Here is a 14,995-nt window from a genome sequence, read left to right on the forward strand (position 1 = left end):
GCCGTCTCCAGAGATGGAGACAGAAAGATCAAGAAAGAGGAGGGAGGTGTCAGAAATGGACCAGGTAAATTTGAGGGCAGGGTGAAAGTTGGAGGCAAAGTTAATGAAGTCAACGAGCTCAGCATGCATGCAGGAGGCAGCGCCAATGCAGTCGTCGATGTAGCGAAGGAAAAGAGGAGGACGGATACCCGTATAGGCTTGGAACATGGACTGTTCAACAAAGCCAACAAAAAGGCAGGCATAACTGGGACCCATGCGGGTGTCCATGGCTTTTTGGATTCCAAACCTAACCAATTCCCCTCTACCACCACTCTCCTCCGTCTAGTGGAATTAGTTCTTACTCTCAATAATTTCTCCTTTGGCTCCTCCCACTTCCTCCAAACCAAAAGTGTAGCCATGGGCACCTGTATGGGTCCCAGTCTCCCTCTTGGTGCTTATCCTGTAAACAGAACAAGTGCTACACCTGCCCTTACACTTCCTCCCTCACCACTATTCAGGGCCCCAGACAGTCCTTCCAGGTGAGGCGACACTTCACCTGTGAGTCGGCTGGTGTGGTATACTGCGTCCGGTGCTCCCGATGTGGCCTTTTATATATTGGTGAGACTCGCCGCAGACTGGGAGACCGTTTCGCTGAAAACCTACGCTCAGTCCGCCAGAAAAAGCAGGATCTCCCAGTGGCCACACATTTTAATTCCACGTCCCATTCCCATTCTGATACAGTATGTCTATCCATGGCCTCCTCTACTGCCAAGATGAAGCCACACTCAGGTTGGAGGAACAACACCTTATACCGTCTGGGTAGCCTCCAAACTGATGGCATGAACATTGACTTCTCTAACTTCCGTTAATGCCCCTCCTCCCCTTCTTACCCCATCCCTGATATATTTAGTTTTTTTTCCCCTCCCCTTTTTTTCTCTCTTCCCATCACTCTGCCTGTTCTCCATCTCCCTCTGGTGCTCCCCTCCCACTTTCTTTCTCCCTAGGCCTCCCATCCCATGATCCTTTCCTTTTTTCAGCTCTGTATCCCTTTTGCCAATCACCTTTCTGGCTCCCAGCTTCACCCCACCCCCTTCGGTCTTCTCCTATCATTTTGCATTTTCCCCTCCCCCTACTACTTCCAAATCTCTTACTATCTTTCCTTTCAGTTAGTCCTGACGAAGGGTCTTGGCCTGAAACGTCGACAGTGTTTCTCTTTAAAGTTAGACTTGTTTTGAAATTGGACATTTAAAAAAAACCTTTATCAAACACAGAAGATGAGATTTCACATCTGGAACAGTTAATGTTCAGTTTTAGACCAGCTGCTTAGTTAGAATGTCTTCCTTCTGTGCCTTAAATTTCTTTGATATTATGATGAATGAGTATCATGTTGTTAAAAAGACACAGCAGCTTGTAGTGACAACGTTCTGAAGCAAGGTTAATGGGTGAATATATTAAGTTCATAGGTAGTGGGCTCTACGTGTGGGATAGTTCCAGCAGAGCAGTTTGATTTAATTCACACAGCAAATTGTGGACATTTAAACAAAACCTCAGACCTGCTCCCTGTCTGGGGCTGTATCACTTACTGATATCAGCAGCAGTGCCTTAGCTTTATTGTGCCTTTGACAGTAAATAAGGATAAGCCAATTCCTAATGAATTTAATCTTTTCCCAATCTACCAAATCTGAATTAAAAACAGAAAATGCTGGAATTATTCAGTTAGTGTTGAAAGAGAAATGAAGTTAACAGTTCAGATTGAATACCCTTCTTAACCACATCTGGTCTATGATCTGGCCAATTCCTGTCATATTATCGAACGGTTTGTCTTCTGCACATCCGTTGCTTGTCAGTCTTTGTGTATAGTTTTTTAGCTCTACTGTGATCACCTGCAAGAAAATGAATCTCAGGGTAGTATATGGTGAAATATATGTCTTTTGATAATAAATTTACTTTGAATTTTGGACTTTATTACCTATGGTGTTCCCTATTCTGACGAAATCCAGTCTACAATCAATTCTGTTTCACCAAGTGCACCTTTCCCATTTCAAATTCACTTTCCGATGCAATCTGTAAAACTCAAACTTGCGAAATTATAGATTTCCCACCTCCAGTAAAGTACAAACACAAGAAAATCTACAGACGCTAGAAATCCAAGCAACTCACACAAATGCTGGAGGAACTCAGCAGGCCAGTCAGCATCTATGGAAACAAGTAAACAGTTGACGTTTCGGGGCAAGACCCTTCATTAGGAATGGAAAAAAAAGATGAGACGTTAGAGTAGGAATGTGGGGGGAGGGGCAGATGAAGTACAAAGTGGCAGGTGATAGGTGAAACTGTGAGGGGGGAGGGGAGAAGTAAACAGCTGGGAACTTGATTGGTGAAAGAGGTCAAGGGCTGGAGAAGGGGGAATCTGATAGGAGAGGGTAGGAGACCATCAAAGAAAGGAAGGGAGAGGAGTCCCAGAGGGAGATGATGGGCAGGTAAGGAGATGGGGAAATGGGAATGGGGAATGCTGAAAGGTGGGGGGGATTACCGGAAGTTTGGAGAAATCGACGTTTGCTGATGGCATGAAGACCGTTCCTCCAGCATTTTGTGTGTGTTGTCTCCAGGAAAGTAGCTGCTTTACTGCAAGAAACCTCAAATACAAAGTAGCCGCACAAGGTAGACGATCTCGCAAGGAGATTCATGGGTGTGCTGAAATCAGATATCTGAACGAGACCAGGAAGTTCATTATCCAATACCAAGACCAGCAGTACACACTGCTTCATTTATTCTGCCTTGCTGCAGCTTGGTTAGAATCCATTGGGACAAGCTGTATCGGGATGTTCACTCTGTGCAAGTAAGGACTCAGCTGACTTCAGTAGGGAGAGGCTGTGCTGACCTTTAGTTTGGCAAGATCTGCTATGATGCTCATTTTCAGGTCAGACTCAGTATCCAACACCAGATCCAGTATTGCCCTTTCCCTTGTTAGACTATCTGCGTATTGATTTAAGAATACATAGATATTCTTCTGGATGCACTTAACAAATTCCCTGTCTAAGCTTATTGCATGAGGGAGGTTATGATCTATATTAGGGAAGTTGAAGTTGCCCACGACAAATCCCCTGTTCTTTTTACCCCTTTACGTAATCTGCCTGCATACCTGTTTCTCAGTGGACCAGTGACTGTTGTGCGGTCTGTAGTATAATCCCATCAAAGTGATTGCACCTTTCTTATTTCTGAGTTCCTCCATGTAGACTAAGTGGATAAATCCTCCATTCTGCCCCCTCTGAGTGCAGTTGGTATATTATCCCTGATTAATAGCTCAACCACCGCTCCCCCAACACACACGCACTCACTCTTTATCATCCTCCTGCATCATTTCGAAAATATCAACACTGCAGAGCATTATGTATCCATTCCTGTTCCTCTTTCAACCAAGACTCTGTTATGCCACAGCTACATAATTCCATGTACTGATCCATGGTTTAAGTTCATCACCCTTACCGATGATCCTCCCAGCATTATAACACACGCACATCACCCCATCTGTCCCATGGTGTCTACTACCTTGTTCCTGGCTGTTCTTACTGTTCAAGACATCCACCTTCCTCTCAATCCCTCTATTTTCTGACCTGGTGCTCTGGTTCCATCTCTCAGTCAACATAGCTTGAACCCTCCTGAGTAACCCTAGTGAACCTCAATGCCAGGATGTTGGTTTCCCCCCAGGTAAGACGCAATCTGTCCTTCTTGTACAGGTCACCCTGCACCAGTTCCTCAGCCACTCATTCATCTATTCTGTCTTTCTCTTCCTGCCCTGACTTGCACATGGCACCAGCGATCTCTAACTTCAAGGTCTTAACATGTTCTGGCCTCTTGTGTAACTCGGTAAACTCACAGTGCAGAGCCTCTTCCTCCCCTCTGCCTGTGCCATTGGTACTAATGTGCTTGTCCTACCCTTCGAGAATGTTCTGCGGTCAAACTGAGACATCCTCAACCCTAGTATCCGGGAGGCAACACGCCATTCTGATGTATGATGTCTCTTTTGCTGCCATCAAATTTCCTATCTGTCCCCCTAGTGAGTCTCCTGTCACTACTGCTCTCCCTGACTTTACCCTTTCCTTGCCAAGGCTCAGAGAAGCCACAGTGCCACTGACAGTGGCAGCTGCCAAAATGTCCTGATAGGTCATGCCTGCTCTCTCTCCCCCAGCGGGTATCCAGAGGAGTTGTTGAGGGGAATAGCCACAGGGAACCTTGCACTGCTTGTACGTCTGAACGGATATCCTGACTAGTGTCCCAGTTTCCCTGGCCGTGTGTGAGCAGCTGGCATTTGGTGGGTAAATGATTTGAGCTAAAACACAAATCACATGGATTGTGGATACTTTTGGAAGCCCTGCCACAGCAATTCCTGGCTCTGTAAAGGGCAGCCTTGCACATTCATGTTTTAGGCATTAAGGAATGTAATTACTGTTGAAATGAAAGTATTATTTTAAGATTTGGGATTTTTTTTAACCTTGTATCATTATGTGTGGCCACATGTAAAAATGTTTCACTTAAGGCTTAAGTGATTCAAGCTGCCACTTTAGATCAGACTTCTTAATTTCACTGAACTCCGGAGAACCTCATTTATATACCAAAAGTTGGTTTCCCACTGCTGGTTGTTAATCTTCAGACTTGCATTGCCACAGCGACAGGGGCAATTGAACTGACAGATGTAGAGCACTGTGTCAGTTTCACTGAACTTAGATTCATAGCAGTGCTGCAGATAAAGAGGAAGGTTTACTTTTTTTTAAGGGCTTGGTGGATTTGAACATGGCCCCAGTCAGGATTAAACAGCCATCTGACATCTCGCTGTACAGATCTGGTGTAAAAAGTAATTTAAAATTACTAAATTCCATAATTAATTGTTGCAGGTGCTCTGCACAGTTTGCCCATAATTTGACTCTTGAGATATATTTGTGTTCATATTTTTGTTTAAAATAAATATTTACAAATAGAGGAAAACATGGGTTGGAGGGACTGTGGGATATTACAGTCCACATCCACCAAGGCTGCTTTTATTGAGACAGGTGTTATTTTAAGTGACCAATTTGTCTATTTCAAAGTTCAAAGTAAATTTATTATCTAAGTATGTATATGTCACTATATACAACCCTGAGATTCATTTTCTTGTTGAACAATGAAACAACAATAGAATCAATGAAAAACTACACACAAGGACTGACTAACAGCCAATATGCAAAAAGAGACAGTCTGTGCTAATATAATAATAATAAATAATTCTGAGAACATGAATTGCGGAGTCCTTGAAAGTGTTTTATATTTGTACTATAACCTAGAGTTCTAACAGTTAAATCTTCTCGCAGTGCAGTGTCAACTAAATTTCTGTGTATTAACCACATAGGAGGTTTTATTTGATTTGTGAAATGCCTTGTGTTTCAGCACTCAAAGTATATAGAAGGCTGGGGTCAATGGGAAGCATTTGATGCGATCAATGTAATTTGAATGTCCAGACATTCGTTGTGAATTCTCTGGGAGTTGTTTTGGGTAGTTTACGAGCCTCTGCCCTTTGTTTGCACTCCTTGCAGGCCAACTTGGGTTTTTTCTCACCCTGTTCACCCTTTCAAAGTTCAAAGTATGTTCATTATCAAGGAACGTATGTGACACCAAATACTACCCTGAGGTTCATTTTCTTGCAGGCATTCACAGTAGAACAAAGAAATACAATATACTCAATGAGAAACTACACACAAATACTGACAAGCAGCCTTCTCTTCCCCATCCCCAGCCTGGTTCCACCGGTCCGCCATTGCCCTCCTCTGCTGTCATCGTCACGGTGTACTGCAGTATAGAAACAGGCCCTTCTGTCCAACTAGACCGTGCTGATCACACCATTCTCCCTGCTAGTCACAGTTTCCATCTCCAGCCAGTGGTCCTCCAACCTGTTCCCCTCCATGTATTCTGCTTCCTTCGATTTCAGTGCCTTTGATTTTTAAAGTGGAGGACTCTCATTACACATCACAGAAACCTCATAAATAATTGCAAATCAGGATTCCATTATTCATGTGTATCAGTGTCATTTTAACTGGGCTATGAGGGTGGTGTCCAGCAGTGGTTCCGCCTATCACCTACGAGCACCAATCCGCCTCTCCACACTTATTACTCCCCCCCCCCCCCCCCCCCACACTGCAGTCCTGATGCAAGATCTCAACCAGACACATTAAGACGTTCCTTTTGCCTCCACGGAGGCTGCGTGACACAGTGATTTCTTCTGCTCATTTGCTGTTTGCTCTGTTGTCAGCCTAATCGGAGTTCAAAGTAAATTTAGTATACGTATATGTCACCAAATACTACCCCGAGATCTGTTGTCTTGCAGGGACTCACAATAGAACAAAGAAATACAATAGAATCAATGAAAAACAGCACGACTAAACGCTGATAAGTAACCAATGTGCAGAAGATGATCTGTGCAAATGCCAAATTAAACAAACACACAAACGAATGAAAAAGTAAATAAGTAAATTTATGAATGAATGAAACAATGCTGAGGACATGGATCGTAAAGTCCTTGAAAGTGAGTCCATTGGCTGTGGCACCAACTCTCTATGGAACTTTTGTCTCCAATGCAATCTTTCTCAGACCCCTGGTGCTAATCTCTCAGGATCAGTTAATGCCACTAGATTCAGAAGCAGGTGAAGCAGGAACACCTCTTTTTTTCCCTCATTAGTGAGAGAGGGAGAACCTGTGGCATATCTAATTATCGGGTGAACCAGTAGTTTTTGGGGTATTACAAGTCTGTGTCTTTATTGATGGTTGCTGCACGCTCGAGTGCTCGGTGGAGGGTGCTCATGCGTTTTTTGTTGGTGGGGTGGGGGTTTGTTGCTTTGCTGCTGCTTGTGTGTTGGGGGAGCTGGGGGGAGGCTTTGGGGTTCTAACATTTAACTGTCACTCACTCTTTGGGACGCTCCTCTGTTTTCATGGATGGTTGCGAAGAGGAAGAATTTCAGGATGTATATTGTATACATTTCTCTGACATTGAATGTACATATTGAAACCTAATATCACTGGCGTAAGTCGTGAAATTTGTAAACTTAACAGCAGTAGTACAATGCAATACATGATGAGCTGAAGAAAAATAAATAAATAATGTATAAGTAAATTAATTACATTAAGTATATACGTATATTAAACAGCTAAATTAAAAGTAGTGCAAAAATAGAAATAATATAAAAACTGAAAAACGTGAGGTTGTATTCATTGATTCATTTAGGAATCAGATGACAGAGGGGAAGATGCTGTTCCTGAATCACTGAGTGCGAGGCTTCTGTACCACTTTCTTGGTGGTAACAATAAGAGAGCATGCCCTGGATGATGGGGGTTCCTATTAATGGATGCTCACCGCTGCTCGAAGATGTCTTGGAAGCTAGTACCCAAGATGGAACTGACTAATTTTACAACTTCCTGCAGCTTCTTTCGGTCCTTTGCAGTAGCCCCCTCCCCCCACCCCATACCAGACAATGATGAAGCCTGTCAAAATTCTTTCCAAGGTACATCTATAGAAGTTTTCGAGTGTTTTAGGTGACGAACCAAATATTCTCAAACTCCTAATATAGCCACTGTCTTGCCTTCTTTATAGCTGCATTGATAGACTGTGACCAGGTTCGACCCCAGAGTTCTTAACACTCAGGAACTTCAAATTGTTCACTCTCTCCACTTCTGATCCCTCTATGAAGATTGGTTTGTGTTCCCTCACTTTACCTTTCCTGAAGTCCACATTCAGCTCTTTGATCTAATTCTGTTTAATTCTACTGACCCAATTTAAAATTCTCCTGTGGTTTCCTTTGCCAACCGAAGGAAAGACACGTCTGTCACAGGTCATTCCTATGTGATACAACCATTAACAAGCAAAACTCATGGGATTGCGAGCATTGTCATTTTAACGTGACTTTTCAGGCACCTTAACTGCTAGTTTTAAATCTTTTATTAAAAAGGGGTGCCAAGGTAGTGTAGCAGTTAGCGCAACATTATTACAGCTCGGGGCATCAGAGTTCAATTCCAGTGTTCTGTGTAAGGAGTTTATACATCCTCCCTGTGGAGTTTGTGGGATTCTCTGGGTGTTCTGGTTTCCTACCACAGTCCAAAGGTGTTCTGGTTAGTCAGTTAATTTGTCACTCTAAATTGTTGCGTAATTAGGCTAGGGCTAAAATTGGGGGTTGTTGGCTCGAAGGACTGGAGGGGCCTAGTCTGTGCTGTATCTCTAAATAAATAAAATAAAGTTTAGTGTTGATACCAGATGCTTTTAAACTATTTTTCATTTATTAGGTATTAATAATAGAGTGATCATAACTTTTCTCTTTTGCTTGTATTAGCTACTTTCCTTCCTTTGTGCTCATCACTACATTCTTCAAACTTCGTTTAGGTAGGTAACCTCTCATTCTGCTTATGTTGTGCTTAAATGCAAATATGTTATTGCCTGTTTCCCCAGAGGCAGAAAGCAGTTGGAAGGGGCCTTTCTACTTCATTCAAGGAGCCGATCCACAGCTTGGCTTAATGAAAGCTTGGAAGGTCGGAGACTGTGATAATGGAGGAGATGAATGGCAGGAGGAGGTCCAGCTAACAGAACAAGCAGTAAAGGCCATCAACGCGCTGAAACCTAAACCCAAGTTCTTTGTACTCTGTGGAGATCTGATTCATGCAATGCCAGGTAATCACTATTAACAGAACATACTAATGAGCCTGGTGGGAGAACTCTTCATGTCGAATTTATTTGTTTTCTAAAGAACACAAATATTTGTCCTAAATAAAAGCAGAGGATGCTGAAAATACTCAGCAGGCCAGGCAACATTTGCGGGGAGAGAAAATGAGAGTTAATACCACAGGTTGATGACCTTTCATCAGAACTGGCTGATATGAAGTGAAATTATGTAAAATCTGTTGAATTTTGCATTGGGCCTTGAGGGCTGTAACATGACTAGCCAGAGGGCCAGGAAATGCTCTTTCTCCAGATTCCGTTCAGCTTAATCGGAACTGTGGCAGAAGCTGAAGATCAGGAAGTGTGAGTGGAATAGAGAATTGGAAGAGCAGGTCATTGGAAACTCGGTTAGTCTTGTGGACTGAATGGAGATGTTCTTCAAAACAGTGTGTGCTTCATTTCTGCCATGTCGTAGAGAGCACATTGTGATTATCAACTATGAAACACTGGATTAGAGAGGTACATGGCTCCCTCCATTACATGTGATCTGAGTTCATAAATCTGACAAGTTGTCCTGGATATTTTTCATGCTAGTAACAATAATAATAAAGTTATTTTAATGACTGGATACAGTATACTGTATATTCATGGGCAGTGTTAGGATTTATCTGGACCTGACTTGTACTACCTTACTTACCCTTTTCTATTTTTCTAATTATAATTTATAATTTAAATTTTTATTACATTTACTTCGATTTGTACTTAAGGGAGCACGAAGCGCAGAAACAAATATCACTGTGATGATTGTACGCTCTAGTATCAATTGTTTGGTGACAATAAAGTATAATGATAATTCATTGAAATGGAAGAATTGTAGCAAATGTATGTTGAGCAATATCATCTTGGTTACTGTAGACATTTCTGACTTGTGTAAAATTGGCTTGTGTTTACTGACAGTTCGCAGGAGTTCAACCCTTGAGTAATCCAGGGAGGGACAAGTGAATTGCTAGTTCATCTGGAAAAAATGGTGGGTCACTGGATAGTGGAAGGGGACAACAGCTGAGGGAACAATTCTTTCGGAATGCTGAAAGGGGAGCAGGAAAGATTGTTTCTGGTGCTGACATGTTTAAGGCAATAGAGGGGGATTTCTCCTCTTGATGTTTGCAGAATTCAGAGCTAGTGAAAAAAATATGCAAGACGAGGAGGTGGAATTTCTTAGGACTTCAACAGCTCCCCTGGTGTAATTTGGGTGGATGAACAATGTACACTTCAGAAAAACAGCATTCAGCATTTCTTTCTGGGGAATTGGAGGCTCTTGAACACTGTGGTAAACAAGTCCAGTGCCTCTGCTGCGGTTCATCCTCAGAAGTGTGTATCTGCCTCAAGTGTCTCCGAGTTTAATTTAATGGAAGAAGAGAGCTTAGACAACGAATGCCTGTACTGGGAAAAATAAGAAAGAAATTATGTTTGTCAGGGTTGCAGATGCTGTGGAAAATTAAAGGGATGACTGAGGCTAAAAAGAAACTTTCTTTTATCTGAGAAGTAACATTTTAACTTTGCTCTAGTCCTGGAAGCCACATTGGATCAGTATGCAATAGAATAATAGATAATAGATCAGTGGTTCTGTGTGGAGTGGCATAAAGCCATAGAGCTCTACAGCACAGGAGCAGGCCCTTCAGCCCATCTTGTTCATGTCAGGCTTTTATTTCGCCTGGTCTCAATCCATACCTGGTCTTCCATGCCTCACCCATCATATACTTATTCAAATTTTACTTCAATGTTGCAGTTGAACCAGCATCTACCACTTCCACTAGCGGCTTGTTCCACCCTCACACCACCATCTGAAGAAATTCCCACTCAGGTTCCCCTTAAATATTTCACCTTTCACCCTTAACCTCTAGTTCTACTCTTGCCCAACCTCAGTGGAAGAGGCCTGCCTGCATTTACCCTATCTGTGTCCCTCATAATGTTGTATTGAAGTGTTGAGGTTTGACGAACTGGGTAATTGAGAAAAGATGGCCATCCAGAACTCGTGTAATAGCCTAAGATGGAGACGACAGGAGTTGTAATGGACAGTGTTACAGAACTGATGGCATTTTTGGTGGTGGTTAGGAGACAGCCTAGAACATAATGAGTGGGCCACCTGCCCCCCCGCCCCACCACAAGAACTGTAGGTCAGGCATTATAATCATGGCTAATCTGTCGCAAGCCTCCATCACCCGTCCACATACCAAAGAAAATGATCTTCAGGGTTGTATATGGTGGCATGTATGTACTTTGATAATACATTTTGAACGCTGAGCTGTGCCTGTAGCCCATATCCCTCAATTCCTCAGTCTTCCAACCTCCGCTGCTTTAGCTTCTAATGATCAAGCCTAAAAGAGACCAATCACAAACAAGAGAAAATCTACGGATGCTGGAGATCCAAGCAACACACACAAGGGTCTCGGCCCAAAGCGTCATCTGTATTCTTTTCCATGGATGCCACCTGGACTGCTGAGTTCCTCCAGCATTTTGTGCGTGTTGCTCTGTGATAGAGAATTCCAGAGAGTAATTACTCTCTGAAAGTAGCCAAAATCGAGGTGCTACAAAGTTAAGAAATCTGAGGGTACGTATCTACAGGTTTTAATAGTCAGGAAGGGCATTTGCAATTTAAAAAAATACCTATGATTTCCTTTTGCTGAGTGCATCTTGATATTTTGCTCTGTTCTGAGGCTAGTAAGATGATGTGAGGCTATGGCTGGATTGCCTTAACCTAGAACCATAATCTCATATAAAAGGTGGGATATTGTGGACTTGATAAGATGAAAATGCTTAACGTTAAAAGTAGTAAATCTGTGGAATTCAGGATTTAAGATTCAAGATGACTTATCAGGTGTACATGGAAACATACGGTGAAATGCGTTATTTGTGCGAACAGCCAGTGCACCCGAGGGTGTGCCAGGGACAGCCCACTGGTGTGCCCACTCATTCTGGCGCAAGCATAGTATGTGCACTGTGCTGAGCAGAACAACACAGAACGCAGCAAGCAAGAAAACAAAACCGCAAAACAACCCCAAATTCTTCTTCCTACCCAGACGTATACACAGTCCTTTAAGCCAAGACAGGGTGTCTTCTGCAGCCTCCACTGGGTTTTGACCTCCCCAGCAGACTCGCAGATGCTTGCAGACACGGCTCCAGCCAACAGGCCACGACTTCCAGACTTCCGATTCGACTCTCGATCGTTAATCCTCACCATTGATCTCAGGCCACGCCGTTCACCGAATACTAGGCCTGAAACCCCACTCTCAATAATTCATAAACCCAGGGAGCTGTCAGAATTCATTCATCCTGCCCGCACAGAGCTACAACTCCAGAACCCACCAACAACTTGCTGGCCTGAGAAGGCCCTCATCCACTTTCCGCCAAAACGACATCTGCTCTTGGGTGTCCCATGTCCACATGGCTAGCTAGCCTTCCAAAACAAGATGGAGACTTGGACTCAATCCTGATCTCTAATACCTCCATATTCCTGTTCTTTAAACCCTAACCTAACCACTAATTCCCCTCTCTGTTCCCAAAACCATTCTTGCAAACCTCAAAAAAAACTAAATCCTCACCACGACTCAATGTATTCACATCAGAGAGTTATGGGTATTCAGTTATTTGGTATAGGCAAGGCCAAACCAGAATCTTGAATACTAAAGGAATTAGAGAATATAAGAATCAGGCTGGGAAAGTGGAATTGAGGAAAAGAAGCAGCCATAATCTTATCTAACAGAGAAGACTCCAGGGAATGTATGCCCTTTTGTTTTCTCTTGTGTTCCCAATTGACGGGAAATAATTGGCCTTATTGTCTGCACATATCCTGTGTTAATAAAATCAATCAGATTTAAGGTCTGCGCTCCCAACTAATCTATCTGTCACTGTTCTCTTTCAGCTAGTTGCCACTGACAGCTGAAGTAATTATTTGTTAGGAAGGGAAAAAGTATCCTCCTGAAGAGGCATTGTGAGCGGAGTGTTTTGCCTTGATTCGGTAGGAAAGGCTGATGCCATTTGGGCTATTTTGCTGCAGCTGCTGCTACTGCATTGCAGCCATGACTGTCAGAAGGGAAGCTAAATTACCAGTCTGTTGGCTCTTTAGAGAGCTGGCCTATTATCTCTCAACCTATCTTGTCACATTCTACATGACATGTAAAAGATGGTGCTGGTGGTTATTATTACCTGGGCTTGGGACATTGTTATTTTTCACCTGACGCTGGTTTGTGTTGCTGGCTTATAAGAAATCTTTTCCCAGCTGTTGCACGGGGGAGAGCTGCCTGCGCTCGTACTTTAGCAGTACTGATTAATTCATCTCCAACGTTGTGAGTGAGGCACCGTGGTGCAAGTGACAGAGGATGTTAATCTTCTCAATATCCACGGTGAGGAACACTCGTGTATTCTGCTCACTTTCCTCCAGAATTGGTGGGATCTGAATCCTCTGTGTATTCCACTCTTGTCTAAAATGATATAACTTTGTCTCATTCCAAGCTAATTATAAGCAGATAAATGTTATCTTTTTTGCTTAGTTGTCCCTATGCTGAATGAGAAAGGTAGTCGCTGTGGGTGCAGTGTTCTTGTGAAAAGAGACTGTGTTGTATGTTTCTTGTGGTTCTTTGTTGATAACACAAGTAACACAGCAACGGTTTCCACATGGGCTGGAGGGGAGGTTTGATAGTGCTGTAGGGGGAGGGGGTGCAGTTTAAACTCGAGTTGCAGGGGACCAGAGTGCCAGAACAGATCATGGAGTGGTTATGGATAACAATGTTGTTAAACCTGCATACAAAGTCAAGAATCAAAAGGTTGAGCATGGTGGAAAGTGTTCTGAGCCGCATATCTTTCATTGCAAGGAGTATTGTAGGAAAGGCAGATGAGCTTAGGGCAGGGATCAGCACGTGGAATTATGACATTAGCGAAAATTGGTTGCAAGAGGGGCAGGGCTGATAGAGTTTCAGGGTTCCGTTGTTTTAGATGTGTAGGGTAGGAGGGATTAAAGGGGGAGGGGTGGTATTACTAGTCAGAGAAAATGTCACAGCAGTGCTCAGCCAGGACAGACTGGAGAGCTCCTCTTTTGAGGCTTTATGGGTAGAGTGGAGGAATAAGAAAGGGACGATATTGCAGACCACCCAACCGTGGGACTTAGAGGAGCAAATTTGTAGAGAGATCACAGACTGTTCTAAGAAATATTAGGTTGTGATAGGGATTTTAACTTCCATTATGGACTGCCATACTGTTAAAGGGCTGGATGGGAAAGAGTTTGTCAAATGTGTTCAGGAAAGTTTCCTTAATCAGTACATAGAAGTCTCAACTAGAGAGAGTGCGATATTAAATTTGTTGTTAAGAAATGAGTCGGGGCAGGTGACAGAGGTTTGTGTCAGAGAACACCTTGCATCTCATAATCATAATATCATTAGTTTTAAGGTAATTATGGAAAAGGATAGGTCTGGTCCTTGAGCTGAGATTCTAAATTGGAGAAAGGCCAATTTTTGTTGGTATCAGAAAGGATCTGGCATGTGTATATTGGGATGGGTTGTTTTCTGGCAAAGGTGGACTTGGTAAGTGGGAGGCTTTTAAAAGTGAAATTTTGAGAGTACAGAGTTTGTATGTTCCTGTCAGATTAAAAGGTAGGATTACAGGTTTAGGGAACCTTTGCTTTCTAGAGATATTGAGGCCCTGGTTAAGAAAAAGAAGATGCACGCCAGGTATAAGCAGGTAGGAACAAGTGAGGTACTTGAGTATAAGAAATGCAAGAATATACTTAAGGATATCAGGAGGGCTAAAAGGAAGCATGAGGTTGTTCTAGCTGACAAGGTGAAGGAGAATCCTAAGGACTTCTACAGATGTATTAAGATCAAAAGGATAACAAGGAACAAAGTTAGTCCTGTGGAAGAACAGACTGGTAATCTGTGCATGGAGCTGAAAGAGATGGGAGAGATCTTAAATGAATTTTTTGCCTCTGTAGTGGCATTAGCACTGGACTTTGAGGCCAGTGGTCATGGGTTCGAATCCAGCCTGCTTCTTGCATGCTTTCCATCTGCACTGGGTTGAGTATCAAGCTAGCAACTCGGCCTTGTTTGGAAAAAAAAAACAGACAAATGCTAAGGAACTGGCAAAAAGAATACTGTCTGATGCGCCACAAGGTCGAAAAGGAACAACAGCAACAATTTACTTGGCGGACAGACACCGAGTTTATAGATGTGGAGCAAAGCAGCATGGACCATATACAGATTACAGAGGAGAATGACATGATGACTTCAGACCCAGTGGAAGGCTTCTGCAGACATTGCAGAGGCCCTAGCAGAGATATTTAAAATATCTTTAGCCATGGAT

At 43.0% G+C, this 14,995-nt stretch overlaps 1 protein-coding gene across 2 annotated transcripts in view; it reads left to right on the forward strand.

Annotated features, from left to right (window-relative positions):
* Positions 1 to 14,995, forward strand: part of cpped1 (calcineurin-like phosphoesterase domain containing 1) — a 212,052-nt gene that overhangs the window by 34,725 nt on the left and 162,332 nt on the right. For both annotated transcript variants that reach the window (XM_073060486.1, XM_073060487.1), the window contains exon 2: positions 8,441 to 8,659. In XM_073060486.1, coding sequence (XP_072916587.1) covers positions 8,441 to 8,659 — 219 coding nt within the window. The remainder of the gene's footprint in view (positions 1 to 8,440; positions 8,660 to 14,995) is intronic.

This window comes from Hemitrygon akajei, chromosome 11 (genome assembly GCF_048418815.1).
Source record: "Hemitrygon akajei chromosome 11, sHemAka1.3, whole genome shotgun sequence".
Classification (NCBI taxonomy): domain Eukaryota; kingdom Metazoa; phylum Chordata; class Chondrichthyes; order Myliobatiformes; family Dasyatidae; genus Hemitrygon; species Hemitrygon akajei.